The sequence below is a fragment of the Microtus oregoni genome, unplaced genomic scaffold, assembly GCF_018167655.1.
Source record: "Microtus oregoni isolate MIOR12 unplaced genomic scaffold, Mior012 000020F_ref0000438, whole genome shotgun sequence".
Lineage (NCBI taxonomy): Eukaryota > Metazoa > Chordata > Mammalia > Rodentia > Cricetidae > Microtus > Microtus oregoni.
Window position 1 is genome coordinate 12,999,219 of NW_024543079.1, and position 15,993 is coordinate 13,015,211.

The 15,993-nt window shown below is 51.4% G+C and overlaps 1 protein-coding gene across 6 annotated transcripts in view; it reads right to left on the bottom strand.

Annotated features, from left to right (window-relative positions):
• Positions 1–15,993, bottom strand: part of Dlgap4 (DLG associated protein 4) — a 151,383-nt gene that overhangs the window by 41,224 nt on the left and 94,166 nt on the right. For 5 of the 6 annotated variants that reach the window (XM_041670179.1, XM_041670178.1, XM_041670176.1 and 2 more), the window contains exons 5-7: positions 15,713–15,827; positions 14,632–14,682; positions 11,823–12,063 (exon numbers count right to left, since the gene is read on the bottom strand). In XM_041670179.1, coding sequence (XP_041526113.1) covers positions 11,823–12,063; positions 14,632–14,682; positions 15,713–15,827 — 407 coding nt within the window. Of the gene's footprint in view, positions 1–1,020; positions 2,023–11,822; positions 12,064–14,631; positions 14,683–15,712; positions 15,828–15,993 lie in introns of those variants that run through there. The other variant, XM_041670181.1, reaches the window with a different exon arrangement.

A 15,993-nucleotide genomic window follows, 5' to 3' on the forward strand; every position in this document is an offset into this window, starting at 1 on the left:
GCAGGGTTCAACTTTAAACAACGGACGGCTCACAGAAAATCCAAGTGTTCCCCAGCACAGGCACCTCTCTGGGCACACCCACTTTACAGACCGAAGAAGAGACAAACGGCACTGGGGATTCTCGAAAAGTGGACACATTTCTTAACGGGTGGGAGTGGACTTGAGTTGGGGATCTCTCTCTGCTCTACAGGTAACAGCTGTGTACTCTCTGGAAGTTTCTCTCCCTGGGGCTGTTTAAAGAAAGGCAGTTTGACCATTTATAAAGCATGTCTACAGATGCTTCATTTGATCTTCATGACAACTCTTGGACACCCCACCACCAATTATCCCTTTTACAGATGGGATAACAGACTTAAAGATACAAGGGTCTCATCCAAAGTCAAACCTCTTGAAGCTGGTATAACCAGGAATTCAGCGTTGAAGACATCCAAAAATAATAATCAAGGGTGGTCCTAGTAGTAAGGTCAATTCCTCTCCAGTTCATCCTGGTCCTAGCAAGACCAAGTTTCACAGACCTCTGCACACTTGCCTACTCAGGGTAGCCTAAAAAGTTCTGACCACAGCCCTAAAAGCCCAGCTGCCTAAGAGGCCACGCCCCCTCCCTGCAAAATTTCACTACTCAAGTTGGCAAGAACGCAGCCCCCACCCCCATCTGGGTCTAAATAAACGCCCAAGTGATATCACATCCTGCGGTAGGCTCCAAAATAGCCCAGGCCTGCCCACAAGCAATCACAAAGTGCCAGGCCATGCAGGGCCAAGCCAGCAGGAATACCCAGCCCAGGGAGCCCTCCACACACTCAAGCAACTAAAGCAGAAGCCTCGGAGCAGGAAGGCCCCTTCCCCTCCTCGCCAGACAGTCTGGCCCCACCATCCTTGTTCCCCTCTCCCACGGTCTAGAGGCCCCACAGCCTCATTGCCCCAGCGCCAGCCCCTGCCCCAGCGCCAACCCCATGGAGCCTCGGCCGCGGCCAGCCTGCGGGATGACTCCGCCCGGCCCGACCCGGACACCCCACCACTCACATTGCTTCAAGAGCTCCAGACACAAAGCCATGAGGGCCGGATGGGGGTCAGAGACCCAGAGACCCGGCAGAGACAGAAAAGGGAGAGGGAGAGACAAGGAGTAGAGAGGAGTGACAGGGGGTCGGGGCAGAGAAGCAAGGGGGCAAGATCCCCCCAACAGAGGTGCAGGCTCAGACGCCAGACAGAGCAGTGAGACCACTGACACAGATGCACAGAAGACAGGCAGGGAGAGGAAGACGGGGGACCGGGTCCAGAGAAGTGGGACGCTAGGAGAACAAGGAAAGGCAGTGACAGTCACAGCGGACAAATTTGGTAAGGCAGAGAAGCTCGGAAGTTAGGGAGCTGGGTAGATATTGGAGGTTCAAGGAAACCGCTAAGGGATGTAGAAGGTTCCGGCAGAGATATTGGAGGCCCCGGAGAGGAGGGAAGCCCCTGGGGAAATATGGAGTAGGTGGGGTCAACCCCCAAGAATGAGGAGCAGAGGAATCAAGGAGGACCCCCGGCGGAATTGTGGTAAGCTCAGGAGGCCTGGGGGAGTGGAGCGTGTTCTGAAGGAGAGGCCCCCAAAAGATCTAAGGAGGTGTCCCGAAGAATGGGGGTGCCAGAACCCGTGGCTGTGAGAAAGGAGGGGAGCGCTGGGAAAGGGGACCCGAGATCCCGGAGCGAGGGAGGGGCCGAGAGCGCGAGGGCAGAGACAAAGAGACAGCGAGCTAGGGAGAGACAAAGCGGGCGCAGCAGGGACACAGGCCGGAGGGCCGGCGGCCCGACAGAAGGACGGAAGCGCGGGCGGGCGGGCGGACGGACGGACAGACGGGAAGACAGGGCAGGGCAGGGCCGGGCGGGGGCGGCGCCCGTCTCCTCGCGGGGCCGCGGCTGCTCCGGGCGGCGCTGGGCGGGCCCCGGGCGTCCGGGCTGAGGAGGCGGCGGCGGCGGCGACGACGTGGGTCGGACAGACGGACGAAGTGACGGACGGACTGGCGGCAGCTGCGGCCAGTGGCGGGCACTCACCCTCCTCCCTCACGCGGCCCGGCCCGAGGCTCCGGTTTTGTACGCCCGAGAGGCGGGGCCTCCGGGTTAAAGCCCCGCGCCGGCCCCGCCCCTCGCGTCAGCCGCGCGCGTCGCCCTGGATTCCGGGGCCGCCAGGGGGCGCGCGCAGCCGGGGCCGCTGCGCAGGCGCGCACGTGGACCGCGCGGCCCACGCCCTGGCCGGTCTGCCCTGAAAGGGAGTGCGCGCCCACGCCAGCTCGCGCATGCCCGAGCTGGGGGGCTCCGCCCTCTCGGACCTCCCCGCCAAACCGGTTCCAGCTGGAACGCAATGCACGCTCTTTACAGCTGGCAGAGTGGCCGGGTGTCCGTGCGGTCTCACCCTGGAGGCGACTCCTCGCTGTGGGTTGAGAAACTGAAGCTGAGGAGGGAGCCTACTGTGGGCTTTTCGCCCTGCACGCAGGTCCTCGCTGTTCAGCAGACTAGCAGTTTCTAGTTGCCCCTTCTTCCATCCCTGGTTGTGCTCCCAAGGATCCTAAGGATGGGTTCGGTATCACACCTGTGACCTTAGCTGCGATGCTCAATCTTTGCGTGTCTCGCCATTCTCTGTAAAATGTGACAGAAGCAGACCTATTCTATCCAAGCCCATTCCTACTTCCCTGAGTGCCCTCCTTCGTGCAGATCCTGGCACTGCTTACACCAGGTCTACCAGGCACAGATCCTTGCTGCTGACTGAATCTGGATCTTTAAGAGGAATGAAAAGGGTAACACTGTTTCCAGTGGACGTCTTCCTCTTGCATTAAGACAGTGATGGAGAGAGCAACAAGCTCATTTGATGCCAGGCACTTTAAAAGCAGTAGCTGGCCGTGCTATTCACTCTCATTTAATGCTTCACTTAGGTAAAGGCAAAAAAGTAAGTTCTTGATGAGCTCTAACACCCCAAGCCAAGCCACCATGAGATCTCTTTATCTTACCTCTACCCTTCAAACTCAGTAACACACTCCTTGTATAACCTTGGGCAAGTCCCCTTTTCTTTTTAGGATGCATAGGTCCCATGTGCCCCCTGGGGAGAAATGGGGACAGAAACAGAACTTTCATAATGAAGTCGTTGACCCTCTGAATCCAGCTCACTGGATTGAAAAGGACTCATGGGAAGTTTCAATTTGGACTTCACCAAGTCTGAGACCTTAGTGCTAGAGGAACTTCAGCACACTTCTGGTGGTGGTGATCTTTTAAGTTCCTGGAAGGCATGTATGGGGAACCTTTGGCATACTGACTGGGTCCTTGCCCAGGAGCTCCAAGTTAGGCTAGTCTTCCTGCAGAGTGGAGTTGGCTGGACCCAAGTCTGAGGTGTAGGGCTGGCAGGCAGGACTCAGATCCTGCGGGAGCCTGGGCTTCTCCTGGTAAAGGGTCCTCCTTTTCCAGATAGAACCTGCTGTCCTGTCCCAGGTGCCCAGAACTGGCAGCTTCCCACATCCCCCTCTCGCCCTCCCCCGCCACCTTTTGCTTTTTCGAGACAGGGTCTCTATATAGCTTTGGCTGTCCTGTCCTGTACTGGGTTTGACTCAAACTCACAGCGATCCACCTACCTCTGCCTCCCAAATGCTGGGATTAAAGGCGTGCGCCACTACACCCAGCTTCAGTTTTGAAACTCCATCAATACTTGAAATTCACAGCATGGACCTGACTGATCCCCCCCCCCTTCCCCAGGGGTGCAATGCAATAATGCTGGAACAGAGGTAGAGAAAGCTTACCCAGGAAAGCAGGGAGGGGAACTATGGCAACCAGCCCGAACCTGAATGGGTTCTGAAAGCCCAGTTAAGATTCTTAGATGGCCATAGTGGCACACATCTTTAATCCCAGCCCTCGGGAGGCAGAGGCAGGCGGATCTCTGAGTTTGAGACTTTAGAAGCACAGCCAACCATGGGGAAGAGGAGAAATCAAAAACTGCTAGGCCACAAGCAGAACTTTAAAGGCCCTCAATGGGTTCCTTGTGTTATAGATGAGCAAGCCAGAGAGAATTAATCGAGTAAACAGTCTCCCGTCACAGCCTCTGCTTCAGTTCCTGTCCTGACTTCCCTTCGTGATGGACATGGAAGGGTAAGATGAAATACGCCTGTTGTTCTTCCCTAAATTACTTTTGGCACGGTGTTGGTCACAGTGGTGGAAATTGAACTGCGGCACTGCTCTGCCTCCTGAGGGTGACAGGATGCCCCTCTCTTGTTTTGCCCAAATGTTTCAGTTCTGCTCCTCAGCCCTCAGGTATGAACTGAAGAGTGACAATTTGAGCACTCAGCACACTGTAGACACTCAGCTACGCAGGACTGCCTGGGACAAGGGCACAGTAGAAACCTAGGAGAACTCAAGCCTGTCTTCTACCCAGGCAGGGGAAGCGCCCATTTTAGCAGTAGGAAGTTCTGATATTCTTCTGGGAAAGACCTGAATCCTATCACCTCCGACCCTATGGCCCTGTCAGGGCCACTGTCCCCTCCCAGTGTGGCAGTCTCTAATCTTGCCAAATGATTCTCCTGCTCTTTGTCAAGTCCTTGGGTTGCTTCCTTCCTAACCCCACAGCACAATGAAGAACTCAAGGCTTTGAGAAGTAACTCCTTGACCTATTTGCTGAGTGACCTTGACTATGACACTTCGTCTAGGTTGCAGCAGCTTGGTGAGCCACCTCACCCCCATTTGAGAGAGTGTGTGTGCGTGTGTGTGTGTGTGTGTGTGTGTGTGTAACCGGATTAAGTTAGGAATGGCAGGTATGTGTAAATGTGTAACTCTGGCCATAGCGGACATCATTAATTCATGGTGGCACACTTAATCTGTTTAACTCAGATTAAATCTCAGTCCTTAGCTCCAGGGATTAGAAATAACACACAAATTATAGGATGCTTCCTGGCACTCTGGGGACTGGATGGGCTGAGCTGGCAGGGATCTGCAGTGGAATAACCAGAGATTGGGGTAGAGAAGGTTGGGAGACAAGACTGAGGGATTTTTGTTATTAGTGGGTTTTTTTTTTTTTTTTTTTTGGTTTTGAGTTCTCAAGACAGGATTTTTCTATATAGCAGCTCTGGCTGTCCCTGAACTTGCTTTGTAGACCAAGATGGCCTCAAACTCACAGAGATCTGGCTGTCTTTGCCTCCTGCATGCTTGGATTAAAGGCGCGGGCCACCTCCACCGCCGCTGCCGCCGCAGCCACCACCACCACCACCACCACCACCTAAGACTGAGGAATTTTGTTCGCCTCCCTTCTTATGAATATGTGTAGGGGAAGGAAAAGGAATCAAAGAAGCCAGAAGAGTTCCGAGGTATGGGAGAAGGGACAAAAAGAGGGAAAGAAACCTGTGACTTGGATGGTGATAGATAAGACCGATCCTCGCACCCAGGGTGTAGATAACCACTATGAGGCCCAGGGACGGACAGGTGCCTTTTCAGAGTGACAAGAAACAAGAGCTCTGGGCCTCTAGCAGGGAGCAGGAACAGTTTCTGGACTGGAACTTATTCAGAGAATGAACCTAAGTCTAGGCAGGTGTCAGTGTGTGCCCCCTCCCCTGTGTTCACATTTAAAGATGGAGAGAATGTTACTGGCAGGATCAGGATGCTACACAGTAGTCCCCCCCCCCACCCCCACGCCACTTGCTGAGGTCCCTGTGTGGCGTCTCAGCTTCTGAATCTGTGTGATGTTTTTCAGAGGGAGTGGGAAGAGACAGAAAGGAGGAGGGGAAAGCCCAAAACTGAGAGCTGAGAGGAAGGAAAGGAAGAGAAACAGAGGGTTGAGGGAGAAACAGAAGGCAGGGATTGGGGCGGGGGAGCTGAGGGAAGAGATGGGAGGGAGGCTGTCACTGTTCTTGCTTCCTCTCAGAGGCATAAAGAGAGGAGAGGCAGGATCAGAGGCAGACCAAAGGGTCATGTCACGGCCCTCTTGTCCCCTCCCTGGTGTCCTCTGGCTGGGGAGGGGCATATACAAGTGGCAGCTGAGCCACTGCTGACCCCGCCTGCCAGTCACCTGCCAGAGTTATTTCTGGAATGTGGAAACTGGGTCAGAAAGGGGGAGGGAGATGGCAGTGCTGGCAATAGAGCTGGGAAGCTGCCAGCAGTGAGTGGTGGGTGTGCAGCTACATACCCAGCCTGCGCCACTCCAGAGCAGTTGGTTATGCTGGGCGCCCACTGCCTCAATATCCTCGATATCCACCCGGCACCCACATCTTCCCACCTGCCTGCATCTGGTCTGCGAGCACATGTGCTCAGGGTGGAGACAAAGAGCTACATACACGCCTCTCAGTAACACAGGGGGGCAGGGTGGGAAGGAGGGGACCCTTCTGAGTAGGAGACAGTGACTGTGTGTCTGTGGCGAGGCAGGTGATTACAGACAGAGTTGCCATGTATGGCTGTACAAGTTTTATACTGATTAAGGATGCCCCATTTCAGCTGGGAGGTGATGGCACACACCTTTAATCCCAGCACTAGGGACTGTGAGTTCAAGGTCAGCCTGGTCTACAGAGTTTTCAGCATAGCCAGGGCTACCTAGAGTAATCCTGCCTCAAAAAACAAGCAAAACAAAACGAAAAAGGATACCTAGTTTGTGCCTTCGGGGTTCAAATCACAATAAAGACATAATCGAATTATATAATTATTATGACAAACTTTTGGCAGATGGAAGTAAAAGACCTTATTCTAATCATAGTAGAAACACATCATGTGACTAGAGTAGCCGGGAGTGAAGGGTTGTGAGGAGCAGTGCCCTTTCCTAACTTAGCACAAAACTACCACACGTACCAGCTGCAGCTCTGGCCAGAGACCTGACATTTTGGTGGCTTTGGTTTTCCTAGGTGGCAGGTGAGTTTACCTACTGAGCAAGAGAGGAGCAGAGGGCAAACAGGAGCAGATATGTGGCAGTCACTGTGGGACCTACAGCGAAGGCAAATGGGAAAACTTGGGGTGCCAGTCTACTAAGGCATGCTTCCCTACAGGTGTGTGGGGGTGAGCGTTGATGGAGATGCACAGGCATGTACTTTGTGCAGGGGTATGTTGAATTAAGTGTACACATGGAAATGTGTGAGTACCAGTATATATGTGTCTTCAGATGTTTGTGTGTGTGCACACATTTATTCATGTGTGTGAACATGCACATGTGGGTGGATGTGTATATGTTGGGGGTCATTTTCAGTCTTTACCTTATTTTTGAGAAACTCACCAATTTGGGGAGGCTGGCTGACTGGTGAGGGATCCACTGTCTTTGTCTCCTCAGGGCTAGGATTGAAGGCTGTGTGGTTTGAATGAGAATGGTCCTCATAGGCTCATGGATTTGCACACTTACTTCCTAGCTGGTGAACTGTTAGGGGATTACAATTATTAGACAGTGTGCCTTGTTGGAGGAAGAGTGTCACTGGGGTTTCAAATGTGTTTGTCTGTTTGCACCCCTCTCTCTGTGTCTTTCTGTCTGTCTGTCTCTCTCTGACTGCTGCCTGAGGATCAGGATGTAAAGCTCTCAGCTACTTCTGCAGCACCATGCCTACCTTTGTGCCACCATGCTTCCAACCATGGTGATAATGGACTAAGCCTCAAAAACTGTAAATAAAACCCAATTAAATGTTTTCCTTTGTAGGAGTCATCTTGAGCCAGGTGGTGGTGGTGCACATCTTAAATGCCTGCACTTGGGAGGCAGAGAGAGGCAGGCAGGTCTCTGAGTTAGTTCATGAGTTCCAGGACAGTCAGGGCTATACAAAGAAACTCTGTCAAGACCACCCCCCCCCGAAAAAAAGAGTCGCTTTGGTCATGGGTGTCTTGTCACAGCAATAAAACACTAAGATAAGCATATTACCACACCTGGCTTCCCCTCCCCCATGGTACAGGTGATCAACTTAGGTCCTCATGCTCACACTGCTGGCACTTTGCCAACTGAGTCACCCTTCCAAATCCATTGTCATACTACATAGATAAATGGATAGAAGGATGGAGATACTGGGGCTGCGATTGAATCAATATCTCAGTTCTTCTTTGTAATCATGCCCTTAGCTCACAAAAGCTCTGTGCCATCAGCTTTGGATTAGTGACTTGCTTTGATCAACTGGTTATTTGCAGATGTGAAACCAAGAGACTTGAAATGTGTTACAAAATGAGGTTGTCCTCCTATCCTTCCGTCACCGCCATGGGAAGAACATGGCCTCGTTGGGACACTGACTCCTGAACAGCCTTTGGACCCAGGGAGCCAAGCCAGCTGACCTGCAAGCTCATGAGTCAGTACATATTGTTGCTCCCCACTGTTCTGCAGCAGCACTGAGGTGGTGCACAAAGTAGAGAGTGTGACTGCAATAATAACCAAGATATATCACATCGGCTCTGGGACCAAGCAAGAGGAAATAACGAGCAAACTGTTAGAGGAGGCTTGAAAAAGATTCCTGGGTTCTGTGTGCGTCAGACCTCTCCGTGAAATTCACCTACAGTGACTTAAGTGAGCAGATATACTTGGGCAAGAGCTGGCTCCTTTGGATGAGGACTTAAAAGAGAGAAGACCTCACAAAAGAAACAGCCAATCTGTCAGGAATACTTAGGGGAAATAGGAAGAGCCTAGAACTTGCTGAGTTGGAAAATAAATCTGTCAACTTCAGCCGCTAGCCAGTAGATCATTCCCAAATTAAGATATAGCCTGGGATAAAGATCAAACCAAAGTCACTGCCTGTTAAAATACCACACAGGCTGGGTGCAGTGGTTCAGGCCTTTAATCTCAGCACTCAGAGGCAGAGGCAGGCTGATCTCTGTGAGCTGAAGGCCAGTCTACTCTCTATAGAGAGTTTCAGGTTAGCCAGGGCTACATAATAAAGACCCTGTTTAAAAAAAAAAAAAAGGCACTTGCCATTCTCATAGAGAATGGGTTTGGTTCCTTAGTGTCCACATTGGGTAGCTCACAGCTGGCTGTAACTACAGTTCCAAGGGATCTGACATACTCACATACACTTCTAGCCATTATGTTTATCTGTATGCATGTACATATACAGAAAAGCAGGCACACACACATACACAGATACATAAATAAAAACATCTCGGGTGGTCAAAGGAGCCATCAGAAAGCTCAGTGGGTGGTCCCACAGAAGCTTGGTGTGCCCAAAGTAAGAATAATTAAATAGAGGCCTAATTCAAATATGGCTGTGGATATGACTTCGGTACAAACAGTTACATGGAATTAAACTGAATTAATTAAATTAAGTTAAATTAAATATGTTTGGGCTAGCCAATCAGCTTCAGCTAAAGTAGATGTACCCTCCTATTGTTTCTAGGAAGGAAGCAGGCTGAAGCCCAGAGTTCATATTCTCAGTGTAGGAAATCTTCAGGAATATTCACCTATCTCAAAGTATGTGCCTCAGGTTGACCAGAAGGATTTCACCCTGAGTCAGTAAGTCTCTGAATCCCTGTCTCTCCTTTCTGAACAGAGTATGAGTGGCAGTTAGCCTGTCCTTATTTTGCTAAGTCAAGTTTTCATTGAGGAAGAGGGTGTTGTGCTACAGGGAGGATAACATGGGTAAGTTTAGATCACAGGTGCTGAGGGGCTACAACCAGATCGGGCACAAATCACGGATCTCGACACTGTGGCTGCATGAAACATTTATGAGACCTTGGGTAGGATGTGTTTTCCATGAGAGAGGCATGAATTCACATGAGGAACAGAGCAGACTGAACTATTACCACCAATCCTTCACCCCCTCTAAGTCCACACCCTTTGCCATAGGGACACGGTCTTCTCTACAGTAGTGAGGGGTCCTCACCCTTGACTGAGCTCAATTATGCAACTTGCTTTAGCCAATGGCTGCTGCTGATGTGGGCCTTGGATGTGCTTGTATTGTAGTTAGGCTTGCTCTTTTGCCTTCTGTCCCCCTCATGAGATGAACACATCCTGCCTAGACCACTGATCTCTGGAGGGCCTTTGGTCTCAGGAGAAGAAGGAGAGCCTGACAAACTTGGCAATGTCCACTGTTGTGTGTGTTCCACAGTGTTAGTGAAGCAGGACCTCAGCCACCAAGGGGCCCACCTGGTTCTGGGGTGTACAGCTCTCACGCATCTCTGATCCACTCACTCATGAGCAATGGGGGCTGGAGGAAACGGGTGAGTGAACTTCTGTGGACGCTGTGTGTTCGTCCAAGCCCATCTCATTCATTAAGAACTTCTCAAGGGGCACGAGAATGTAGAGAGTATGATCCTTACCTGAGACTCCCATGGAACTGCAGCAGAGTGCTGGGACAGCCTGGCAGAGCTCCCTGGATTCCAGATCCAAGAATCCCAAAGCCATAGAATGGCAGCCTCCACTCCAGCAGGGGAGACTTCTAAAGTGGGAAGCTGGTCTGCCTGCACGACAGCAGGTCTGGAAGGAAGGCACCAGCGGGGCGTCTCCATACTCCACGCTCCAACAGCCAACTGGGCTGCTTTGCCAACAGGTTAAATGTCATGGGGTGGGGGTGGGGCTGTCTCTGTCCTAGGACAAACTGCCCAGCAAAAAGGCTAAGTGGGGGATGAAGGACCACCAAATGGAGAAGCTGAGGTGAGTAGGAAGCAGCATTGCTCATGCCAAGAAAGAAGTCCCTTCCAGACAGGACAAAAGATCAGACTATGGCTTCAGTTGTTCAGAGTCCCGGAAGCAATAGAACCAGCAACAACAACAGTGAGCAAGATCCAGAGAAGACACCAGCCACAACACCTAGCTCCCCACCAGGGTTTCCCAGCTATGGCAGGAGCCCGGTGCAGCTGCATGAGATTTGGGCAAATTGGTCTGAAGTTCTGACTAGACTAGATCCCTAATATCTAAAAACAAGCCTCTTCCTTCAGTTGTAAAAGTGGCCAGAGTGTAGGGATCTGCTGATGGACACCCAGTAGGTGGGATGGGACAGCTGCAGAGGATACGGGAGGTTAGGAGGGACCACTGTTTCTGCTCTGACACCTGAAAGACCAGTTCATTTAATCAGCACATTGGTTACTGGGTACATCTGTGGGCCTCGGGTTCACTTAGTGACAGCACACAGCAGCTGAGCACCTGAAGCAGCCATCCTTAGTTCAACCCCACTGCCCTGCCTATCACACAGGGGCAGAGTTGAGGCAGAGAAGCAGCTGTGACAGAATTACCTATCACATCCCTGCAGATGGTGTTTAGTTAGGGTCTGTGCCTGGTGAGAGTAGCGCAGGTGCGCTTCCTACAGTCTTCAGGACCCCAGGACTCTCTAGGGTCTGCCTTAGAGATGGGAAAATGGGGTCTAGGAAGAAGGGCTAGAAGAGTACGTTAAAGGTCATCTCAACTATCCCAGACTTTGTACTGTGCTTCCCCTTGGTCTGACTTCCTATTATTCTCATCTTTAGAGAAGTCCAAACAATCTGAGGAAGGCCAGGCCATCCTGACTGAATATGAGAGATGAACTCACTCCCCCCCCCCCCCCCGGAAGGCTGGAAGTGGATTTAACCCTTCCTTATGCTCTTCTTGCCTTCCCAGAAGGTGCCTGCCTTCCCTATAGCTCTGTCTGCACAGCTAATCCCAAGTGGTATTTTCCTTTTAGTAAACCTCACCTACCAGCAGGTGGCTGCTCTATGCAGAAAGCAGCCAGGGATCCCAGAGTTCCAGACCTCTCTATCATCTGCCCAGCGGACAGTCTGTTTCTGCCACCTGTTTAGGCTTCAAGGCCACCTTTGTTCTCCACCATTTTTTTTTTTTGTGGTGACCTATGGGTTCCTCCCCAGCATCTCCCCAGGCTGCCCATTGAACATTTCCCATGTTCCCCTTGTAAACAACAACAACAACAAAATGGAACAAAGTACTAATTCTTCCACATTGCTGTACTCACTCGGAAGAGTGCGGCTGTTGCTGAGGCTGCTGGTACTGGGCGGTGGGGAGAGGGACTGCAGGGAGACACTGTCCTCCTCCTGCGAGCAGCCTGCCTGGATGGCTCGCAGGTAGCTGTGGCTGCGCGAGCGGAAGTAGCTAGGCAGTGGCAAATCAAGCGCCTCTGCCGCCGTGGACTCAGCTTCGCTGCAGGCCGACTCACACGCTGCCTCATACTGGTCGCTCAGATCAGCCTCCCGGACCTGTCCAGACAGAGGCAGGCATCAGAGGCCAGCTTTGCCAGTTCTTGTTGGTCTACTCAGCTTCAGGGCTGGAGGTTTCCTCTGCCTGACTCTTCCTGGCCTGTCTCTCCTCCTTCCACCTCACTCAGTGCAGATAGGCTCCTAAGTAAACAGACCCCTTACCTCTGTGGGCCCCAGTTTCCCCAGCTACAATGAATATTACAGGATGTTAACAAGATTAAATCTTGTTGTTGTACTAATCTACCGAAAGAGTTTATGATTACACCTGAGTTCAGTAGGAAAGAAGGCTGCGATCCATTAGTAGTGTCTGCCCTAAATGTTGTAATGGGAGTCTTATTAGGTGTGGTGGATATTTACCACTGTATGATCTACTAACTTCTATAAGCAAAAACACAGCAGCAGAAATAACAACAAAAACAAACTCCAAACCAAACAAACCCTCAAGGGCTAGTAAAAGGAAGATATCTGTCAAGGGTACCTGGTGAGGGAAGAGCCGAGCCAGCGCTCCAGCTACGTGTGTACGGAATAGTGATCTAGTGGATGCTGTGGAATGGGGAGAGGTTTGGAGAGGAGGCAGAGGCTAGAGATGAACTGAGGCAGTAGCTTGTGGAAGAATATAGGACCGGAATGAGGGTAGTGGCGGTGAGGATAACTGATGTCTGCCAGGACAATGGGGAAAATGGTTGTGGGTACATTTGCCATCTCAAATTTACTTCAGCCTCTTGTACACAGTTCCTAAGCATCCCTCCAAAGATGATCACCCAGGATCCTGCAAATTGGAAGCTAGAGGTGTGGCACAGAGGGACCTCACCACACATAACACTCTGAAGATTCTGGTAGGCTTACTGACTCCAATTTCAGGCTATGCTGGTAGCTAGGGACCGTGCAGCATAAACTAAAGAGTCAGCTGGCCACTGATGGGCACCAGGTGAAGTCTGGGGACCCATAGCTAGAGGAGGAGGCACAGTGGACTGAGTATCCTGTGGAAGGAAGGTGGATCTGGGCTGGCATTAACCCAGCAGCCCTGTGCTCTCTAAGTTCTCTCCTTGTCTGCACGAAATGAAACGACTCAGGTAGTTAATGGCCTGTGAATCCTTTAGGTCAAATGCCTAGATCACCTGTCATGCAATTTAAGATGTCTGGAAAGGTCTGAATCTGTGCTTTCCAATATGGTAGCTATGAGCCACATATGACTATGCCATTTAGGTTTAAATCAATTAGAATTGAATAAAGTTTGGTAGCCATCGTAGCCATATTTCATTGGGTCAAAAGCCGCATGGACAATCATGGATTGTAGAACATTTGGCCACCACTGCAGGAAGTTTTCTTGGATAGTCTGCTAAGTTAAAATCAGGCCAACGGGCATACCCCAGATATACCTACAGAGGACATGAAAGCATCGGTTATCCTTCAGAGCTGCATTGCAAACTGAGGTATTTTGAGAGCCTCTGACTGCCCAGGGCAACAAGGTCTTGCTTTGGAACTATGCCCTAATGGAAGAAGCTTGGAAAGCAGACAGGACTAGATGAGAGCTGGCTGCCGCTGCCCATCTCAGTCCTTGGGATGCAGAGGCAGGAGGATAAGGATTTTAAGGGTAGGTGGGTTACATTGGAAGGTTAAGGCCAGTCTGAAATATGGGACCCTGCTCAAAACAACAAAACCAATATTACATGAGCTAACTCATCATCTGAGCAGGGTTCAGAGTCGCTGGTCACATGTACCCGATAACTCGGGTGACTGTATGGAATGAACAAGTGTTTATAACTGTTTGCTCAGATGCTCCCAAACTGTTAGGAGCTGTCAAGTAGTCTGTGTGAGGCTCTCTGAATGCTTCCTGTGTACAGGCTTTGTCGTGGGGCTTTGCATGTTAATGCCAGATGCTTGCCATACACCTATGAAAGTCGCAGGATGGAGGAATTGCCTGGCCTACAGGGCACCCCTTAAAGAGTAATATACTGGAGGCTGGAGAGATGGCTCAGTGGTTAAGAGCACTGGCTGTTCTTCCAGAGGACCTGGGTTCAATACCCAGCACCCACATGGCAGATCACAACGTCTGTAACTCCCCTTCCAGGGGATCTCATATGATACCTTCATACCAATGCACATAAAATAAAGTTAAATAAGTTATTTTTAAAAAGTCTCCACATTCACTTCAACACCCCCACATACTAAAAGGTCCTGCTGGGGCTCTGGAAAGGGGAAAACTAGGGGATCTTGGACCTGGCAGAGAACGCCTCACAGCCCCTAACCTGTCCAAACTAAAATCTTCCTGGCCCGACCCAGGCTTCAGGGGGAGGCAGAAGGCATTAGGGAGAAGCTCCATTGCCCTGTAGAGACTTCTTGTCTGCCCATAGAGCCTGGCTCATGCGTTCCCTGTTTTCAGGACAATCTAAGCCACAGTGAGGTGGCGGTACAGGGAGTGGAGAGTCAGGACAGCGATGTGCCCTCAAATCCATCCTTACTGAGGATGCCTTTCTAAAGGCAGCTCTGCTCGGACCTGTCCAGCCTGGAGGCCTAAGACCCAGTCCTGCAATCTGATTTGGGGTACGAGAGTGGCAACATACTGACCTGTTGATCATGGCCAAACAGCTGGGGGATCAGGGAAGCCTGTCCAAACACCTGCAGGAGAAAGAGGGTGTGGGTTACAGGAGGGCCAGGCCTGGTTTGGGTTCCTCAGACTCCTCCCCACCCAAGCTGGATTCTGGTTCAGAGAGGTTTTGCTTGGCTTCCTCGGGGATGGGAAGCTCACTTCTGGGGCTGGCATTACTGAGGATGTGCACTCTCTGTTCTTCCTGGTACCACGGGTGCACTGTCTGCCACTTTTCACCTGGGCAGGCAGCTCAGCCAGAGCACAGATCAGAGACAATACCCAGGCCCTTCCTTTTCTGGGCTGTATGCAACTTTGTGGCTACCTATGCAGCTTATGACATTCAACCTTTTAGGAGTGAAGTTTGGGGAAAGGAAAAAGTTAGAGGAGCCTGAATTAGAAGAGAACTTGGGCTGGACATGGAACAGTGGGTGAAGTCTGTGGGAACCCCCCAATATGGCAGATTCAGTTAACTTTCTGTATAACTAAGGGTAAAGGTTTTCCAGGTATCTGGGCAGGCAGGGATAGAGAAAGAGTATGTGAAAAATGGAACTATGGAGGAGGAGACACAAGACCTAGGGAAAACGTAGTGAATGAGGGGATAAAAGGCAGGGATGCAGGGGAAGGCGGGAAGAAGGAGAAGGGGAGAGAGGGAGAGAGAGAAATGGGAGCGGGCAGACACAGGGAGACCGGGAGAGGAGAGAACAGGTAAGATGGGTGAGCCAAGGCATGCCATGCCTACTAAGAAAGCCTCTGCCTGGCTGAGTGCTGGGCGAGGTGATGGGGACCTACAGGGAACCAGACAGTATGTAAAGAGACCCCTGGTCTCACGAGGCAGAATGACATACAGGTTAGTAAACTAAGATAATTCCAGGCAATGACGCTGGACATCAGGGTCTGTGGACAGCATAGAGGACTACTGTATGAAGGGTGACCAGGAGAGGCCTCTCTGAGCAGGGAACATCTGAGCCAAGCCTGGGACATGGAGGAGGCAGCTGAACACAGCGCTCTGGACAGAGGGCAGCAATGCGCCAAGCCGCCTGACCTCTTAGTCACCCCTACCTGGCTGATACAGCTGGAGTCATTGAGGCTGTCACTGATGGGGTTGTAGTCCTCTTCCCAGCTGGGGCACTTGGAAGGCAGCAGCATGTCCACTGAATCCAAACGGTCTAGACTCCTGGGTGACAGAGGGGGACAAGGCTCAGCCCATTTATTGTTTAGCTTGGGGAACTGAGGCCAGAAGGGAGAAGACTATCCAAGATCATTCAGTGGCAGGGGAAGTGGAGGCACCGCCAGCCTGGGCAAGGGGGTGGGGCTCCAAGCAAAGGGAGAACTCCCACCTT